At 43.5% G+C, this 15,275-nt stretch overlaps 1 protein-coding gene across 1 annotated transcript in view; it reads left to right on the top strand.

Annotated features, from left to right (window-relative positions):
- Positions 1–15,275, top strand: part of ACOT12 (acyl-CoA thioesterase 12) — a 93,150-nt gene that overhangs the window by 66,176 nt on the left and 11,699 nt on the right. Inside the window, exons 10-12 of the mRNA XM_030193335.1 lie at positions 6,305–6,368; positions 8,845–8,928; positions 12,614–12,747. Of these exons, the coding sequence (XP_030049195.1) occupies positions 6,305–6,368; positions 8,845–8,928; positions 12,614–12,747 (282 nt within the window). The remainder of the gene's footprint in view (positions 1–6,304; positions 6,369–8,844; positions 8,929–12,613; positions 12,748–15,275) is intronic.

Here is a 15,275-nt window from a genome sequence, read left to right as displayed (position 1 = left end):
ACTTCTACTCGTTCTACAGCACTCAGGATTTTGTAGACCTCAATCATATCTCCCGTCTCTTTTCCAAGTTGATGAGCCTTAACCTCTTTAGCCTTTCCTCATACGGGAGGAGTTCCATCCCCTTTATCATTTTGGTTGCTTTTCTTTGAACCTTTTCTAATTCCACTATATCTTTTTGAGATACGGCAACCAGAACTGAAAACAATACTCAAGATGTGGATGCACCATGGGGCGATACAAAGGCATTATAGTATTTTCGGTCATATTCTCCATACCTTTCCTAATAATTCCTAGCATCCTGTTTGCTTTTTTGGCCGCTGCTGCACACTGAGCAGAAGATAACAAATAGAGTAATATGAAAGATAAGGGCTACCAATCACCAGCTTCTGAACAATGACATTCAATATTGCATACTGTGACAATTCAAGGGGAGGAGATTTAGACATATAGCAGTAAATTCTATATATGGCGCCTAAAAAACCATCACTGAAAAACTGCACTATTCTAGAAACCGCACTTAAAGTTAGGCATGCTTTATAGAACAGCGCTTACTCCTGGGAACAGTGACTACATTTAGGCGTGGACATTTACATCAGTGGAAACGTGGTGCAAATGCTTGTGGCTAAATTAGGAACACCCATGATCAGCCCATGACCCTTTCATTTCCGCACCCCCTTATTTAACTCAGGCGTAAAATTTAGACGCGGATCCTGCACCTAAATTTATGCATGTACATTTTAATTCTAATTAGTGCCAAAATTGCTTGTTAAAAAAGCTAATTATTGGTTCTAATTAGCTCATTATTCAATTAAATTAAATGCGCACATTTGGCACATGCCACAATTTGCATATGCAATTTTTATCACTTTTTATAGAATTCAGGGGATAGCAGTCAATATTCAGCCCACAGTGCTTAGTGTTTTTCTCAAATGCTGGCCACCATGGGCTGATTTAGATCCAGTTATCCAGCGCTAGGCTATAACCGGATTCCAACGCTGAATATCCAGGTCTGCAGTGGCTGCCGGAAGTTGTCCAGGTGTGGTGGACATTCAGTGCCAGCACACAGATAGCTCTCCTGGCAGACTAAACTGCTATTTATGTGGACCCACCTGCCCTGAATTTATTTATGTACTTATTTATTTTACATATTTATAGACTGCTCAAATCAAAGCAGTTTACAGAAAAACATACAAAGCAGAATACATACAACACCAGCAATAAAATCAATAAAATACATGGAAAGCATATACTACCATTGATGTCTCATATCCATGACTCTATCAAAATATCTATACTTCATACCAAAATAGAAACATGTAGAAGGACACAGCTATTTAAACACAAGGAAGAAAAAGCCTCAGCATACCCAGACCAGTTTAATACACTATAGTCTTCAAAGGCACCATATCTCAATCATCGGCATTAATAAAAACTCCTGTGTTTTTTCAAATACTGTACTATAAAGAAGCTCCATAGAAAAATCTTTTTAAAGAAAGCACAGACACTTACCTTCAGCCCTTATACCAGACGCCACCACATCTGTCCAACGGTGGCCAGCATTTCGATAACTGCTTCAGGGACTTGCTGTGTGCAGTAAGCAGGAGCCAAGTTATCAAAAAGTCAGAGCTCAGCTTCTGCTGCTGCTCTCACAAATCATATCTATGACTTACATCAGAACTGCACCACTATAACAGCCATCTTTACATAAATGCTTCCACAAAGAAAGAAATCTTTAATAACCACTTAAACTGCAAAATTTCAGAGCACAATCTCAGGGGTCCTTTTACTAAGGTGCACTGAAAAATGGGCTGCACTAGTGTAGGCGCGTGTTTTGAGCACGTGCAGATCCGTTCTTTAGCGTGCCTGTAAAAAAAGGCCTTTTAAAAATTTTTGACGAAAATGGACGTGCAGCAAAATTTAAATTGGCGCACGTCCATCTTGGGTCTGAGACTTTACCGCCACCCATTGACTTAGCAGTAAGGTCTCAAGTGGTAACCATGTGGTAATCATCTACACGCGTAGAATGATGATTACTGCCCGCCATCGCAGGAAAATAAAAATTATTTTCTGGCGCATGTAACGGACATGTGTAAAAATCAAAATTACCACCTGTGCCAAGCGGGAGCCGGGTGGTAACTCCAAATTGACGCACATAGGATGCGCATACGTGCCTACACAGTTTAGTAAAAGGGCCCCTCAATTGTTATCTGGCCACTAGCACTGAATATTGGATTGTGCTTATGTTCCATTCTGGACTGCACCAGCAGTGCTCAGATAGTGCCAGGGCAGGTTGACCTGATATTCGGTGGCTATTTGGTTAAGTGCCACTGAATATCAGGGAAGGACCCAGTCAATGGGACTTAACTGGGTTGCAGCCACTCCTGCCTGGTAAAGTCTCACTGAATATTAACCAGTATAACAGTAGCTATTACATAAGTGAACCTGTTTTCTTCTGGTTTGATTGACTCTTTGGGTGACTTTAGACCAACAGTTTTTTTTAAATATTGAAGGAACTTCCTGAAGAGTTGTGTATGACGAAAAATTATCTTCTCTTCCGTAAATGTCTCAAGTCATATCTTTTTACTTAATTAATTGGAGAAAGAACTTATAATTTACCATGCTCGATTCTGTGTTTTGTGCATATTAGTGGGTATTGTATTGGTATTGATTGTGAATGTTTCTTATATTGGAAACCGCCTAAGCCTTTGGATAGCATGGTCTAGAAACTGTGTGATAAATAAATAAAATACTTGGCTTCCTTTCATGCAGAAGTTTGACAATTATTGGCTGCTTTTGATGATATCATTGGCATAAGGAGTTTGTTGAGGGTCAGATCCAACAGAAATATAGGAGGTCATTTTAGAAGGTTTGCACAACTTTTACGTGTGTAAAGAGGGCCAGAAAAGTAAGAGAGCATTTCCAATTTTATACATGCACACTTTTAAAAATATAGACATCAGCATTTACACCTGCTCCAAACAGGTGTGTCAGCCAACTGCTCATTTGGACTGGGGTTTGCACTAGTGATTGAGGTAAGTAATTATTTCACTCAGCTCCTTAATTGTCTGATCCTGGTTGTCCAGTTTTGAAAAATCCAGCTCTATCATTGGCAAATGTCGGCACTTACTTGTGCCTCGAGTGACGCCAATCTTTTTTGAATGTTCGTCTTACTGAAATGGCTGGTTCTTCTGGATGTTTGCAATTTTTATCTTAGTAAGTATTTCAAAAAGGTGCTATATTCAACAAAGCCTATCAACAAATACATAGGAAAGTGTGAAAATCTTGACTTAGATATCCTGTTTCCCACATAGATAGATACCCAATGCAAAAGCAGATTTATAGTTTTGTTTTTGGGAAGGTACACACAGTAGCAGCTTAGATTATGAAAGAATGTTACACAGCATCAGAATATTTTGGCTTTGAAGAATAGTGTTTCATCCATTTATAAGATTTCAAGCTCATATATATCAAAATACAGTACTTAGAGGCAATAATCAAAGCCCTTTCTTCATGTACAATAGTATTTACTGTGTGGAAATTGAGATTTTCATTAGTATCCAACCTGTCTGTGAGTAAAGTACCCATGCTTTATAGGAACTTAAGTATTTTATAGGCAGATTGATGAGGCATTGCTAGGAGTGATCAGAACAACACAGATTCTTATGTCCTTTCAGAAGCACATGGGCTGCTTGATCCCAGAATAGTAACCCACACTGAAAGCAGGTACAAATCTCTGGTGTTAATTTTTTCTTTGGAAATAATGAAAGCCAAGCTACCCACAAGTTTTGTTTTCATTATTGTGGAAATCTCATGGGTTAAGAATATCCACCGGGTCTGAAGGGCTCACAGAAAGTTCTTATTGCTTCCTTAATACTCTGTTCTCTTCCTGTGTCTGCTGTTCATCTCCCCCCCCCCCCCCCCCCCCAGCTCAGTAGAGTGCAACAAAATATCAGAGTCTGAGGATCTTCAACACTGAGCTGATCATCCATCTATATTTTTGTCAAATAAGTGATCAAATTAGCAAAATACCTGAGAAAACTACAATAGATTTTGGGGCCCTTTTACTAAGTTGTGCTAAAACGTGGCCTGTGCTATTTTTAGCGCATCAGTTTCCCGGGCACTAAAGCCATTTTCAGTGTGACTGTAAAATAGCCATAATTTCTTTTTTCTCAATTAGCGCACGGCCATTAGCGCGGGAGCCCTTACCGCCACCTACTTTGTCGGCAGTAGGGACTCCCTCATTAATCGGTCAGCATGCATCAATGCCCCCATACTAACCAATTAGCACAGGGCATGCCTACTGTCCTTCAAACACTCCCCCTGCACTAAAAAATAAAATCTCTTTTTTAGCACACGGGAAGTGCATGCCAGTTCCAAAACTACTACAGAACACCTGAGCGCGTCCCGTAGAACACCTGAACACATCCCGTAGAACACCTGAGCACATCTCGTAGAACACCTGAGCAAGTCTCATAGGACACGTAAGCGTGTCTCATAGAACATCTGTGCGCATCTCATAGAACACCTGAGCATGTCTTGTAGAACACCTGAGCGCGTCTCTTAGAAAACCTGAGCACGTCTCATAGAACGCCTGAGTGCATCCCATAGAACACCTGAGCATGTCCCATAGAACACCTGAGCACCTCCCGTAAAACACCTGAGTACATCCTGTAGAAGACCTGAGCATGTCCCGTAGAACACCTGAGCACATCTCCTAGAACACCTGAGCATGACTCATAGAACACCTAAGCGTGTCTCATAGAACATCTGAGCACAACTCATAGAACACCTGAGCATGTCTCGTAGAACACCTGAGCGCATCTCATAGAACACCTGAGCATGTCTCGTAGAACACCTGAGTGCATCTCACAGAACACCTGAGCACATCCCGTAGAACACCTGAGCACCTCCCATAGAACACCTGAGTACATCCTGTAGAAGTCCTGAGCATGTCCCGTAGAACACCTGAGCACATCTCATGGAACACCTGAGCACATCTCGTAGAACACCTGAGCATGTCTCATAAAACACCTAAGCGTGTCTCATAGAACATCTGAGCGCATCTCATAGAACACCTGAGCATGTCCCGTAGAACACCTGAGCACATCTTGTAGAACACCTGAGCACATCCCGTAGAATACCTGAGTACGTCTTGTAGAACACCTGAGCATGTCTCGTAGAACACCTGAGCACATCTCATAGAACATCTGAGTGCATCCCATAGAACACTTGAGTACATTCCATAGAAGCCCTGAGCACGACTTGTAGAAAACCTGAGTGCTTCTCGTAGAACACTTGAGTGCGTCTCATAGAACACCTGAGCACGTCCCGTAGAACACCTGAGCGCATCTCATAGAATACCTGAGCGCATCTCATAGAAAACCTGAGCATGTCTCGTAGAACACCTGAGCGCATCTTATAGAAGACCTGAGCACATCCCATAGAACACCTGAGCACTTCCCGTAGAACATCTGAATACATCCTGTAGAAGTCCTGAGCATGTCCTGTAGAACACCTGAGCACATTTCATGGAACACCTGAGCACATCTTGTAGAACACCTGAGCATGTCTCATAGGACACCTGAGCATGTCTCATAGAACATCTGAGCGCATCTCATAGAACACCTGAGCGCATCTCATAGAACACCTGAGCACATCTTGTAGAACACCTGAGCACATCCCGTAGAATACCTGAGTACGTCTTGTAGAACACCTGAGCATGTCTCATAGAATATCTGAGTGCATCCCATAGAACACCTGAGCACATCCCATAGAACACTTGAGTACATCCCGTAGAAGCCCTGAACACGCCTCGTAGAACACCTGAGCGCTTCTCGTAGAACACTTGAGTGCGTCTCATAGAACACCTGAGTACGTCCCATAGAACACCTGAGCACGTCCCGTAGAACACCTGAGCGCGTCTCATAGAATACCTGAGCACGTCTTGTAGAACACCTGAGTGTGTCTCGTAGAACATCTGAGCACGTTTCATAGAACACCTGAGCATGTCCCGTAGAACACCTGAGTGCATCCCATAGAACATCTGAGTGTGTCTTGTAGAACACCTGAGCGCTTCTCGTAGAACACTTGAGTATGTCTCATAGAACACCTGAGCACGTCCCGTAGAACACCTGAGCGTGTCCTGCTGTAGCGCCTTTTTAGCAAACACACGCTAGTGCTTCTTTATTGCAGCTTAGTAAAAGTACCCCTGTTTTTCTTTCAATTTTGTGAGCTGTTCCTTTTCAGAGCTGCAGAGCAAGTTAGATGTATACTGACTTAGTAATTTGTTTGTCAAAATGTTTAGAAAATACATCTTGTCTGGCAAAGAAGAGAATCATCTCTCTGACCTCTGGGATAAAAGCAATGAGGTAAATCGTCTGTATTACAGTGATTATTATGTACTGTTAAATATTTCCTGCTGTGCCATGCACCAAGGTACAGGATCCATGACTAGCTATGGGGTCAGTGAGCTGCAGGATAGAGTCAGCCATACTTTAATGTAAAGTTATGGCAGAAGGTAGCAGTTTTATCATATATTACTACAGTATAAAGGATGAGTGTGCAAAATGAATGGATCAGTAATCAATGGGAAATATCCGAGTAACTACTGCAGGTATCTGGATATTTCTTTTAGCCCTAGCTATCTGGAGATAGTAGCACTATCTGGATACAATTTTTCCCCTTCATCTTTTATCTCTATGTCTATTTTCTGCTTCTCTGTGGGCTCTCCCACCTCTCTCCCCTTATGACAGGTCTTCTCCTGCCTTCTTATTGCCATTCCCAAGCATCCACCTGCCTGCCTCCTTACCCAGCATCCATCCTCTCTGTCTTCCCCTCTTGCCCAGCACCTGCTCCCCTGTATATTTTCTCAGCACCAGTTCTTTCACCAGTCCCCTTACTGTACCCAGTCTCTCCCTTTCCATTCCTCCATTTGCCCCCCTCTCTCTCCCTGCTGTACTAGCAGCATCTCTTCCTCCCTGACTGTCTCCCTTACTTCACTAATACCTGTCCTCTGCCTTACTTCCTCCCCAGAGCCCACATACCTTGTAAGCTGTGAGAAACTGTCTCTTCACTCCTGCAACCGTGTTTTTGCTGAAATCTCACAGGCAGTTGCAGCACCATCAGAGGAAAGAGCAGTGATTGTGGCAGCAGGAAGCACAGTGGAGCAGATGATCAGAGGGTTTGTTAGTAGATGTTTTTGACTGGTGGGCTTTAGGAATCTCCATGAGCCACAGTACTCTTTCTGGGGGCATTGGAGGGGCTTCAGCCATAAGTGGGAGGGGCTTTGGCCCATCCAGAACTCCCTGTGGCTACATCCCTCAATGGCAGAGTGTGTTTTCCACCTTGCTTGAAGGTCCTACCTCTTGTATGGAAACCAGGGGGGGGGAACAGTGGAAGGCCTGGGAGTGGAGCAGGGTCAGCGCTTCCTTACTACCCGCCACTGCCTCCACACTCAAGCCGAGGACTGGCCCCTGGTTCATGAGAGAAAGTCTCAGAAAGGCAGCGAGAGTGAGAAACTGTTGGGGGCTTTATTAATTTTTCTATTATAAAATATTTGCACCTCTGCCTTCAGGCTAGTATTCTAAGCCTTCCCTGACTATAGGCATGTATGCACTTGGAAGAATCTTGCCGCCTGGCAACCAGATGCATTTTTATCCAGCCTTTCTCATGGTCAAGCCATAAAGGTGTATCAAGCCCCCATCCTGGATTAAGCATATTTGGATCAATATTCAGCCCATGATGATCAGCGTTTTTAAAAAGCTGACTGCTGTAGGCAGACTTAGCCTTGGATATTTAGTGCCAGATCATATCGGCCGGGACTCGCATAACTATACAATACTTCTCTTCCCCCCCTCCCCTCCCAATCCTGACCTCCATCCCCCTTCCCTTCCACCTTCCCCTTCCCCCTCTCCCAAAGGCAGTATGCCCCCTGACCAGACATCCCCTATCCCATGGGCTTCCCATCCCCTACCACCCCTATAGGCCTCTCAGGCCTACCTTTTTAATCATTGGTGGAGTAGCGCAGTCCTACAGGCAAGAGCAGTGCCCACTCGCTCCTGCCCATTGTGGCTCCTTGCATAAAATGACTGCCCTGACCTCTAGCAGCGGCCTTGTGGTACTTCGCAGTATGAGATCACAGCAACCATTTTAAGGAGGCAGCCATACCAGGCAAGAGTGAATGGGCATCGCTCCTACCCCATAGCACCCTACTACACCATCTGGGTGCAGGGTTGTACTGTCTTTGGGGGAGAGGAGGCTTGATGTGCTTCAGGGAGTGGGAAGGACAGGCATCAGCACATTTAGCCCAGGTCCTGGAAATTATGTGGATGCCAGCTGATATTCAGTGATGGCACTGGCATAGCTAAACAGGCAAATTTAGGACTGCTCAAAATTCGCCTACTTAGCTATGTGGGTGTCGATACTGGATATTGCCGGCACTCACATAACTGCCAGCCTCTCCCTGACTTCACCCCCTTAATGCCACTGTATAGCCCAGCTCAAAAATGAACATTTTGTGCTAATATTCAGCAGCTCTGCCCAGTTAAGTGCCACTCAATATTGGCGACCACAGAGCGTGATTTAAGTGGACAGGAACCTCTCCTGCCATTTAAGTCACTTTGAATATTGGGCGGATACAATTTTCCTGTAACACTGGGTAGTTTTGGTCTCTTCCTGGTTACAATGAGCTTCTGGGACCCTATAGGCTTCATCTTCATTCAGATATGCAAATAAGTGTAGAAATGGATGCATGTCTTTTTGAAAAGGAAAATACAAGTTCTTTCTACAAAGAAAAGTGGGCAAATGCAAGCATTGTGTTAACATGCTACACTTATTATATTTCAGACATATCTCAGTTACAATAACGTGGCCACCTTGACATTTCTAGCAGCAAAACAAGGATGGGAAATAACCAGTACAGCAAACGATGTAAGTGTTAAATTTTGGAAAGAAGAAAAATAATTGTATTGGGACTAGAAATCCATAACACATGCTGAATCACAAAGATAGAAGTTCAAATTAATTAATGGACAAAACAATTTAATGAGTGCATCTCAAACATGTTTGACATACTTTGCAGCACACTCTTACAAAAATTACATTTTAATTGTGATACATTTCACTTGTTCTGTCACATTCTTGTGTTTATAAATATTGAGAAATTGGGAAGAGGGAAAGGACAGGGAGGTAGAAAATAATACTCCCAGTGACTCCAGTAATGTTATAATAGAGAATCCCTGTGGCACATAAGGTAATTGGGAAGAAGTCAAACTGATCAGTGGAGGCAGGAGAAACTCTGACCTGAATGCTGTATCCATAGTAAATCACATTCAAGGAAAATGAACTTTTCTAAATATTCATTTGCCAACCTGATGATATATGTTTTCAAAGATTTTATAAAATAAACACATTTTTTTTTACTGTTCACATCAATCACTAGTTGATATGAATGGCCTTGTGCAATTGGTGAAAGCATAAGCTTTATGGAATTGTGACCACGCCTCTTTTGTGGCCTGTTTTCTGTAGTGTGCTAAGTAATTAAAGGGCAATTCAATAAATGGAGTGCTAAGATATCTGCGTTCATTGCACACATAAATGCTTATAATATTAGCACAGATCCGTGTAGGTATGCATCTATGCATTTGTATGCCAGCAGGCTACTTAAGCACTATTCTGGGCGAGACATTGGGAAGACTCTTAGCAACATGTCTAACTTACAAAATAATGTAGGTTAGGCATGCCCAGGGCGGACTGACAGGGATCTGAGCCCCTGGGCAATAAGAGGGTCCTGGGCTTCCCCCCTCCTGGGTCCCATATCCCTCACCCTCTGCCCCTGGGTCCAGCACTCCCCCTCTCTCACCCCCCAAGTCTGGCACTCCCCCTCTCTCATCAGCACCACCCCCGTCCTCTGGTCCAGCACCCCCCCCCCCTCCCCTGTTTACCTCAAAAGTCCCTTTCTCCGTACAGGGCCTTGGCAGTCTGCTGCTGATCAGAACCTTTCTACCACAGCCTATCCTTACAGAAGCAGAAAGTTACTTCCCAAAGGGGTAGGCCACAGCAGAAAGAAGTTCTGGTCAGCAGCAAACAGCCAGGGCTCTGTACGGAGAAAGGAGTTTTGAGGTAAATGAAGGGTGGGGGTGAGAAAGAAGTAGCACCGGACCATGGGGGGTAAAAAAAGAGAGTGCAGGACCTGGGGATCGAGGGGAGAGAGATGTCAGACATGTGGGGAGGAAGTGCTTGCCCCCCCCCCACCTTCACTGGGCCCTTGGGCACTGCCCAGTTGCCCATATGGTCAGTATGCAAATTAGTGTGCATTGTTAGCACACCAATGTGGTAACTGGCATGACAGTATACACTAATTCATGTTCTAACTGCATATGGAGCAGGAAATGGGCAAGTTATAGGCATTGAATGGACTTCGCCTATACTTTGCAGTTAGCACATGGTACTTTTCTATACACTGTCACTTGTGTGGTTAGCACAGGTTTGCTTACCACCTCCTAAATGCCAGTATGGTAGCTTGGGTGGTGACCAGGCATGGAGCCTTCACAGATACAAGCAGCAGACAGTGTAAGCCAGAAGAAAAGTCTTTATTATGAATCAAATTATACCAAAAATCTGTTGTTGTCACAGATCTGGTATGCAAACATAGACAGTATTCATATAGAACTCCATTTTAGTTACATAGTAAGTGATGGCAGATAAAAGACCTGAACAGTCCATCCAGTCTGCCCAACTGTCATATTCATGATCAATTCTTCATTTACATCACATTCATTGTTGATTTAAACACTTGATCATGGTCTTTCTGTGGCGTTTCTGGGACATAGACCATAGAAGACTGCCCAGCACTGTCCTCATGTTCCAGCCACTGAAGCTGCTGTTGACGTCCTTTCCAGCCCAACCTAAACTGAACTGCTATATACAGAACACACAGCATACAAGTCTGCCTGGCACTGGCCCTTGTTCATCACAGCCAGTCAGTGGCGTTCCTAGTGGTGGGTGTGGTCCACCCCAGGTGCACGCCACTGGGGGGGGGTGCCGCACGCGCCTGTCCTTCGTTCGTTCCATGCTCCCTCTGCCCCGGAACAGGTTCTGTTCCGGGGCAGAGGGAGCATGGAACGAACGAAGGGCAGGTGCGCGCGGCACCCCCCCAGCGGCGTGCACCCAGGGGGGGGGGGTCGTGCTGCATCTGGGGGGGGGGGTGCTGCACCCAGGGGGCGGGGCGCATCGCCAATCCGCCCCGGGTGTCAGCCCCCCTAGGAACGCCACTGCAGCCAGTCACCATCTAATTGTCATTTGAAACATCCTCACACATACAGTCATTTAAGTTTAGGTGTTTTGTTTATTTTTAATATCATCCATTTTCTAATTAAAGATCTTCTGTGTTTATCTTATGCCATTATTGTCACCATTTTTGTCTGTACCACCTCCCTCAGGAGGGCATTCCAGGCATCAACCACCCTCTCTGTGAAAAATAATTTCCTGACATTACTCCTAAGTCTACCACCCTGCAATCCTTATTCATGTCCTCTAGTTTTACTTTTCCCTTCTCTGGAAAAGATTTGTTTCTATATTAATACGTTTCAAGTACACAAAAAGGAACTTTACTCTCTCATGTTCTTCTGAAGCCCAGTTTCACACTTGTTAACACTCACAGTGACCTCTCCTAGCAGGCCCAACTTCAGTACTTCACTTGTACGCTATAATCTTCCCACCTTGAACTGTCTTCACACTGCAATCACAGGCTGGGTAAATACTGTACAATATAATCCTCCTAACTTCACCCTGCTTCATCCACTGCGGCCACAGGCTAGGACTCTCCTGGAGGACCCCCTTTCTCCTGCACCAGGTAGTCCTTCAAACAGTACTGCTTGTTCTTGGAATCTCTCTTGGAGCGCTCACTCTTCCTATTGGGCCTCTTTGTTTTGTTTTTCCACCCTAGGGATTTTAACCTGCTCTCTTCCTGAGTCTTGCCCTCCTGACTCAGCAGTCTAGCTAGCATTCCTTTAAGGTGGCCTAGTGAGGGAGTGCTCTTAAGGGGAACTGTGTTTAATCATTCCCTCGCACATGGTAAAGAACCTTTTTGTGTAGTAACGGTAAGGCAACTTGCTGGGAATGCACCAAACAGCATACAACCATTGCAAGTCATTTAAATTTTGTATTTAATTGTGGTAATTGCAAAATATTGCTGCACTTCAGTATAAAAGCCCCTTAGTAAGGGAGTGCTTTATGGTCCCATCCTCCCCCTCTCCCACCACCACTACCAAAATAGCACCTTTTTGGTAAAAGAGGTGCTCAGAATATCCCTTGAATTTCTTTTCACCATGAAGAGCAGGTCTTCCTTAGACATCTGCTCTGATTAACACCTCTATTTTTGTGATCTTCTGTTGGCAGTTCTTCATACTTTGACTAATTATTGCCACACTGGGACAGACCAAAGGTCCATCAAGCCAGCAGCATCCTGTTTCCAACAGTGGCCAATCCAGGTCACAAATACCTGGCAAGATCTCAAAAAAGTTCAATACATTTTCTGGCAGGTTTTTTTTGGAAACACAAACTGTATACAACAGCCTGCCCATAAGTGTGTTCTTATACATTTCTTCTATTTCAGATCAAAATATTTACTCATGAAGATAATAATGTCTTGTCAATGAAGGTGGAAATGCAAGCAAGAGTACCAGCAGATCACGCCTTCTCCCTTTTGTCTGACTTAAACTTACGGAAACATTGGGATAGTCACTACCTGTAAGAGAAACTTCACATCCTCAGTGCTATTTATAATCCTGCTGCTAAGCGATATGAATCTGGTGTGGACTAAAGACAGAAAGTAATGACTATCATAGCTCTAGATCTGACTTTCATCTGGGAATTATTGACACAGCCACTGACCCATCTCCAATGTAGACTAGAATGAAAATTTTATCTACATGGCTTTTATGGTTTATGTAGTAAAGGCTTTTCACCAGTTTCTGTCTATGAGGCAGTGCTTCTTAGTACGTGGCACCTTAAGTGAATGCTTTCATTGTTGAGGTAGGTAGGATTTCATGCTACTTGCTTGTGGGTTTCTCAGCTTCTTTCTCATGGGTTATTATAGGAACCTGGATTCAGCTGTAGTGTTGAAAGGGCAAGAGAATGGCATTCTGAGGATACTTTTAAATACCATTTTCCACATAAAATGCTGATTTATGCACATACATGAGCTCTACAAAATGAGGTTATGCCTAAAAGTGGCCATATGTATACATTAGGCATGCTCAGGGATGGAGTTTGGGAGAAGGATGGGCAGAGTTGTTATTTATGTGTATATTTTATAAAGTACACACAAACATTTACACTTGATCTCCAGGAGGAGTAATGTCCATGCCTTCAATCTAGATGTGCTTTCTGCAGGATTTGTGCTACTATTTTATAAAGGCACACATGAAACAGGCAAAATAGGCATCTTCCGTCCCTTTTAACCAAGGTACTCCATTATAATAATAACCCATGTGAAAGGAGCTGAGAAACCCACAAGCAAGTGCAATTCTGAAGACTGCACCTAGGAAAAGATATAAACAGGATGGAGTCGGTCCAGAGGGCGGCTACAAAATGGGTCAGTGGCCTCTGTCATAAAGCATATGGGAACACACTTGAGGCTCTCAATATGTATACATTGGAAGAAAGGAGGGAGAGAGGGGATATGATAGAGATGCTTAAATAGCTGTGTGGCATTAATGTACAGGAGGTGAGCCTTTTTCAAATGAGAGAACACAGGATGAAGTTAAGATGTTATAGGCTCAGGAGTAATCTGAGAAAATATTTTTTCATAGACAGGGTGGTGGATGAGTGGAATCACTTCATGGTGGAAGTGGTGGAGACAAAGACTGTGTCTGAATTTAAGAAAGTGTGGGACAGGCACGTGGGATCTCTTAGGGAAAGGAGGAGATAGTGATTTGTTGTGGATGGGCAGATTAGATGGACCATTTGGCTCTTATCTGCCATCATGTTTCTATAGAATCACCCTCTATAGATCTACAGACAATTTTCAGGCTTCATTCTGCATATTTGATATTTTACTCTTCATAATAGCAGAGCATTAATCCAAAATGCAATAGAGGTCATTACATACATGTACCCTTTAAACTAGTAAGTGTTCCTAATAGATCAGCATTGCCCAATCTCTCCTCGAGGTACACCTAGTCAGTGGCGTTTTCAGGATAGCCATACCCTGCATCTCCAAAGTAAATAACTCAATTTCATGCATATTCAATAATATCCTGAAAACCCTACTAGCTAGCTATGCCTCCAGCAGAGGACTGGGAATGCTGCTATAGATCTAAAAATAAATAATGGGCCCTTCCTGAATTATGAATACGAATATAATTTTGTTTTAATTTGTACATATTTTGGTTTCTGAAGTATAAGGAAAGCTCAGTGGTTTCCAGCATGAGCGGATGTAACAACCACCATTGATTTGCATGGAAAGGAGCAGATTGATTTGAATGAATGCTTGTTTGTTTACTCCACCTCTTCTTAGTTTAAGGCACATGTGATCATTTGATTTCTGAGGAGTCTTTTGGCCCATGGATTACAGCATAATTTCAAACATGCAAAGTGAGGGGCACAAATTGTCTGAAGCCCTGCCCTAACAAAGTTAAAAATGAATCACTGTTTCCTAAAACAGTCCAAGTGAAAGAAGCTGAGAAACCCACCAGCAGGTCACACAATTCCTACCCACCTTAACAACAAAGACTCCAGGTACTAAGGTATTGAGGCAGACATGGGGAAACCACTGCTTGCCCCGGGGTTGGTAGCATGGAATGTTGCCACTATTTGGGTTTCTGACAGGTACTTGTGACCTGGATTGGCCAATGTTGGAAGCAGGATACTGGGCTAGACGGACCATTGGTCTTATGTTCTTAAGCATTTTCCCCATAGACACAAACCCCTAGATTCTATATATGGCACCCAGATTTAGTGTCCAATTTGAGCGCACTTTGGAAATGCACATGCAAATTAATTGAATAATTACTACTACTACTATTTATCATTTCTATAGTGCTACCAGACATACGCAGCGCTGTACACTTGAACATGAAGAGACAGTCCCTGCTCGACAGAGCTTACAATCTGATTAGGACAGACAAACAGGACAAATAAGAGATAAGGGAATATTAAAGTGAGGATGATAAAATAAGGGTTCTGAACAAGTGAATAAGGGTTAGGAGTTAAAAGCAGCATAAAAAAGGTGGGCTTTTAGCTTAGATTTGAAGACGGCCAGAGATGGAGCTTGA

This window comes from Microcaecilia unicolor, chromosome 2 (genome assembly GCF_901765095.1).
Source record: "Microcaecilia unicolor chromosome 2, aMicUni1.1, whole genome shotgun sequence".
NCBI lineage: Eukaryota > Metazoa > Chordata > Amphibia > Gymnophiona > Siphonopidae > Microcaecilia > Microcaecilia unicolor.
Note: the sequence above shows the minus strand (reverse complement) of the source record. Positions and strands in the feature narration are given on the sequence as shown.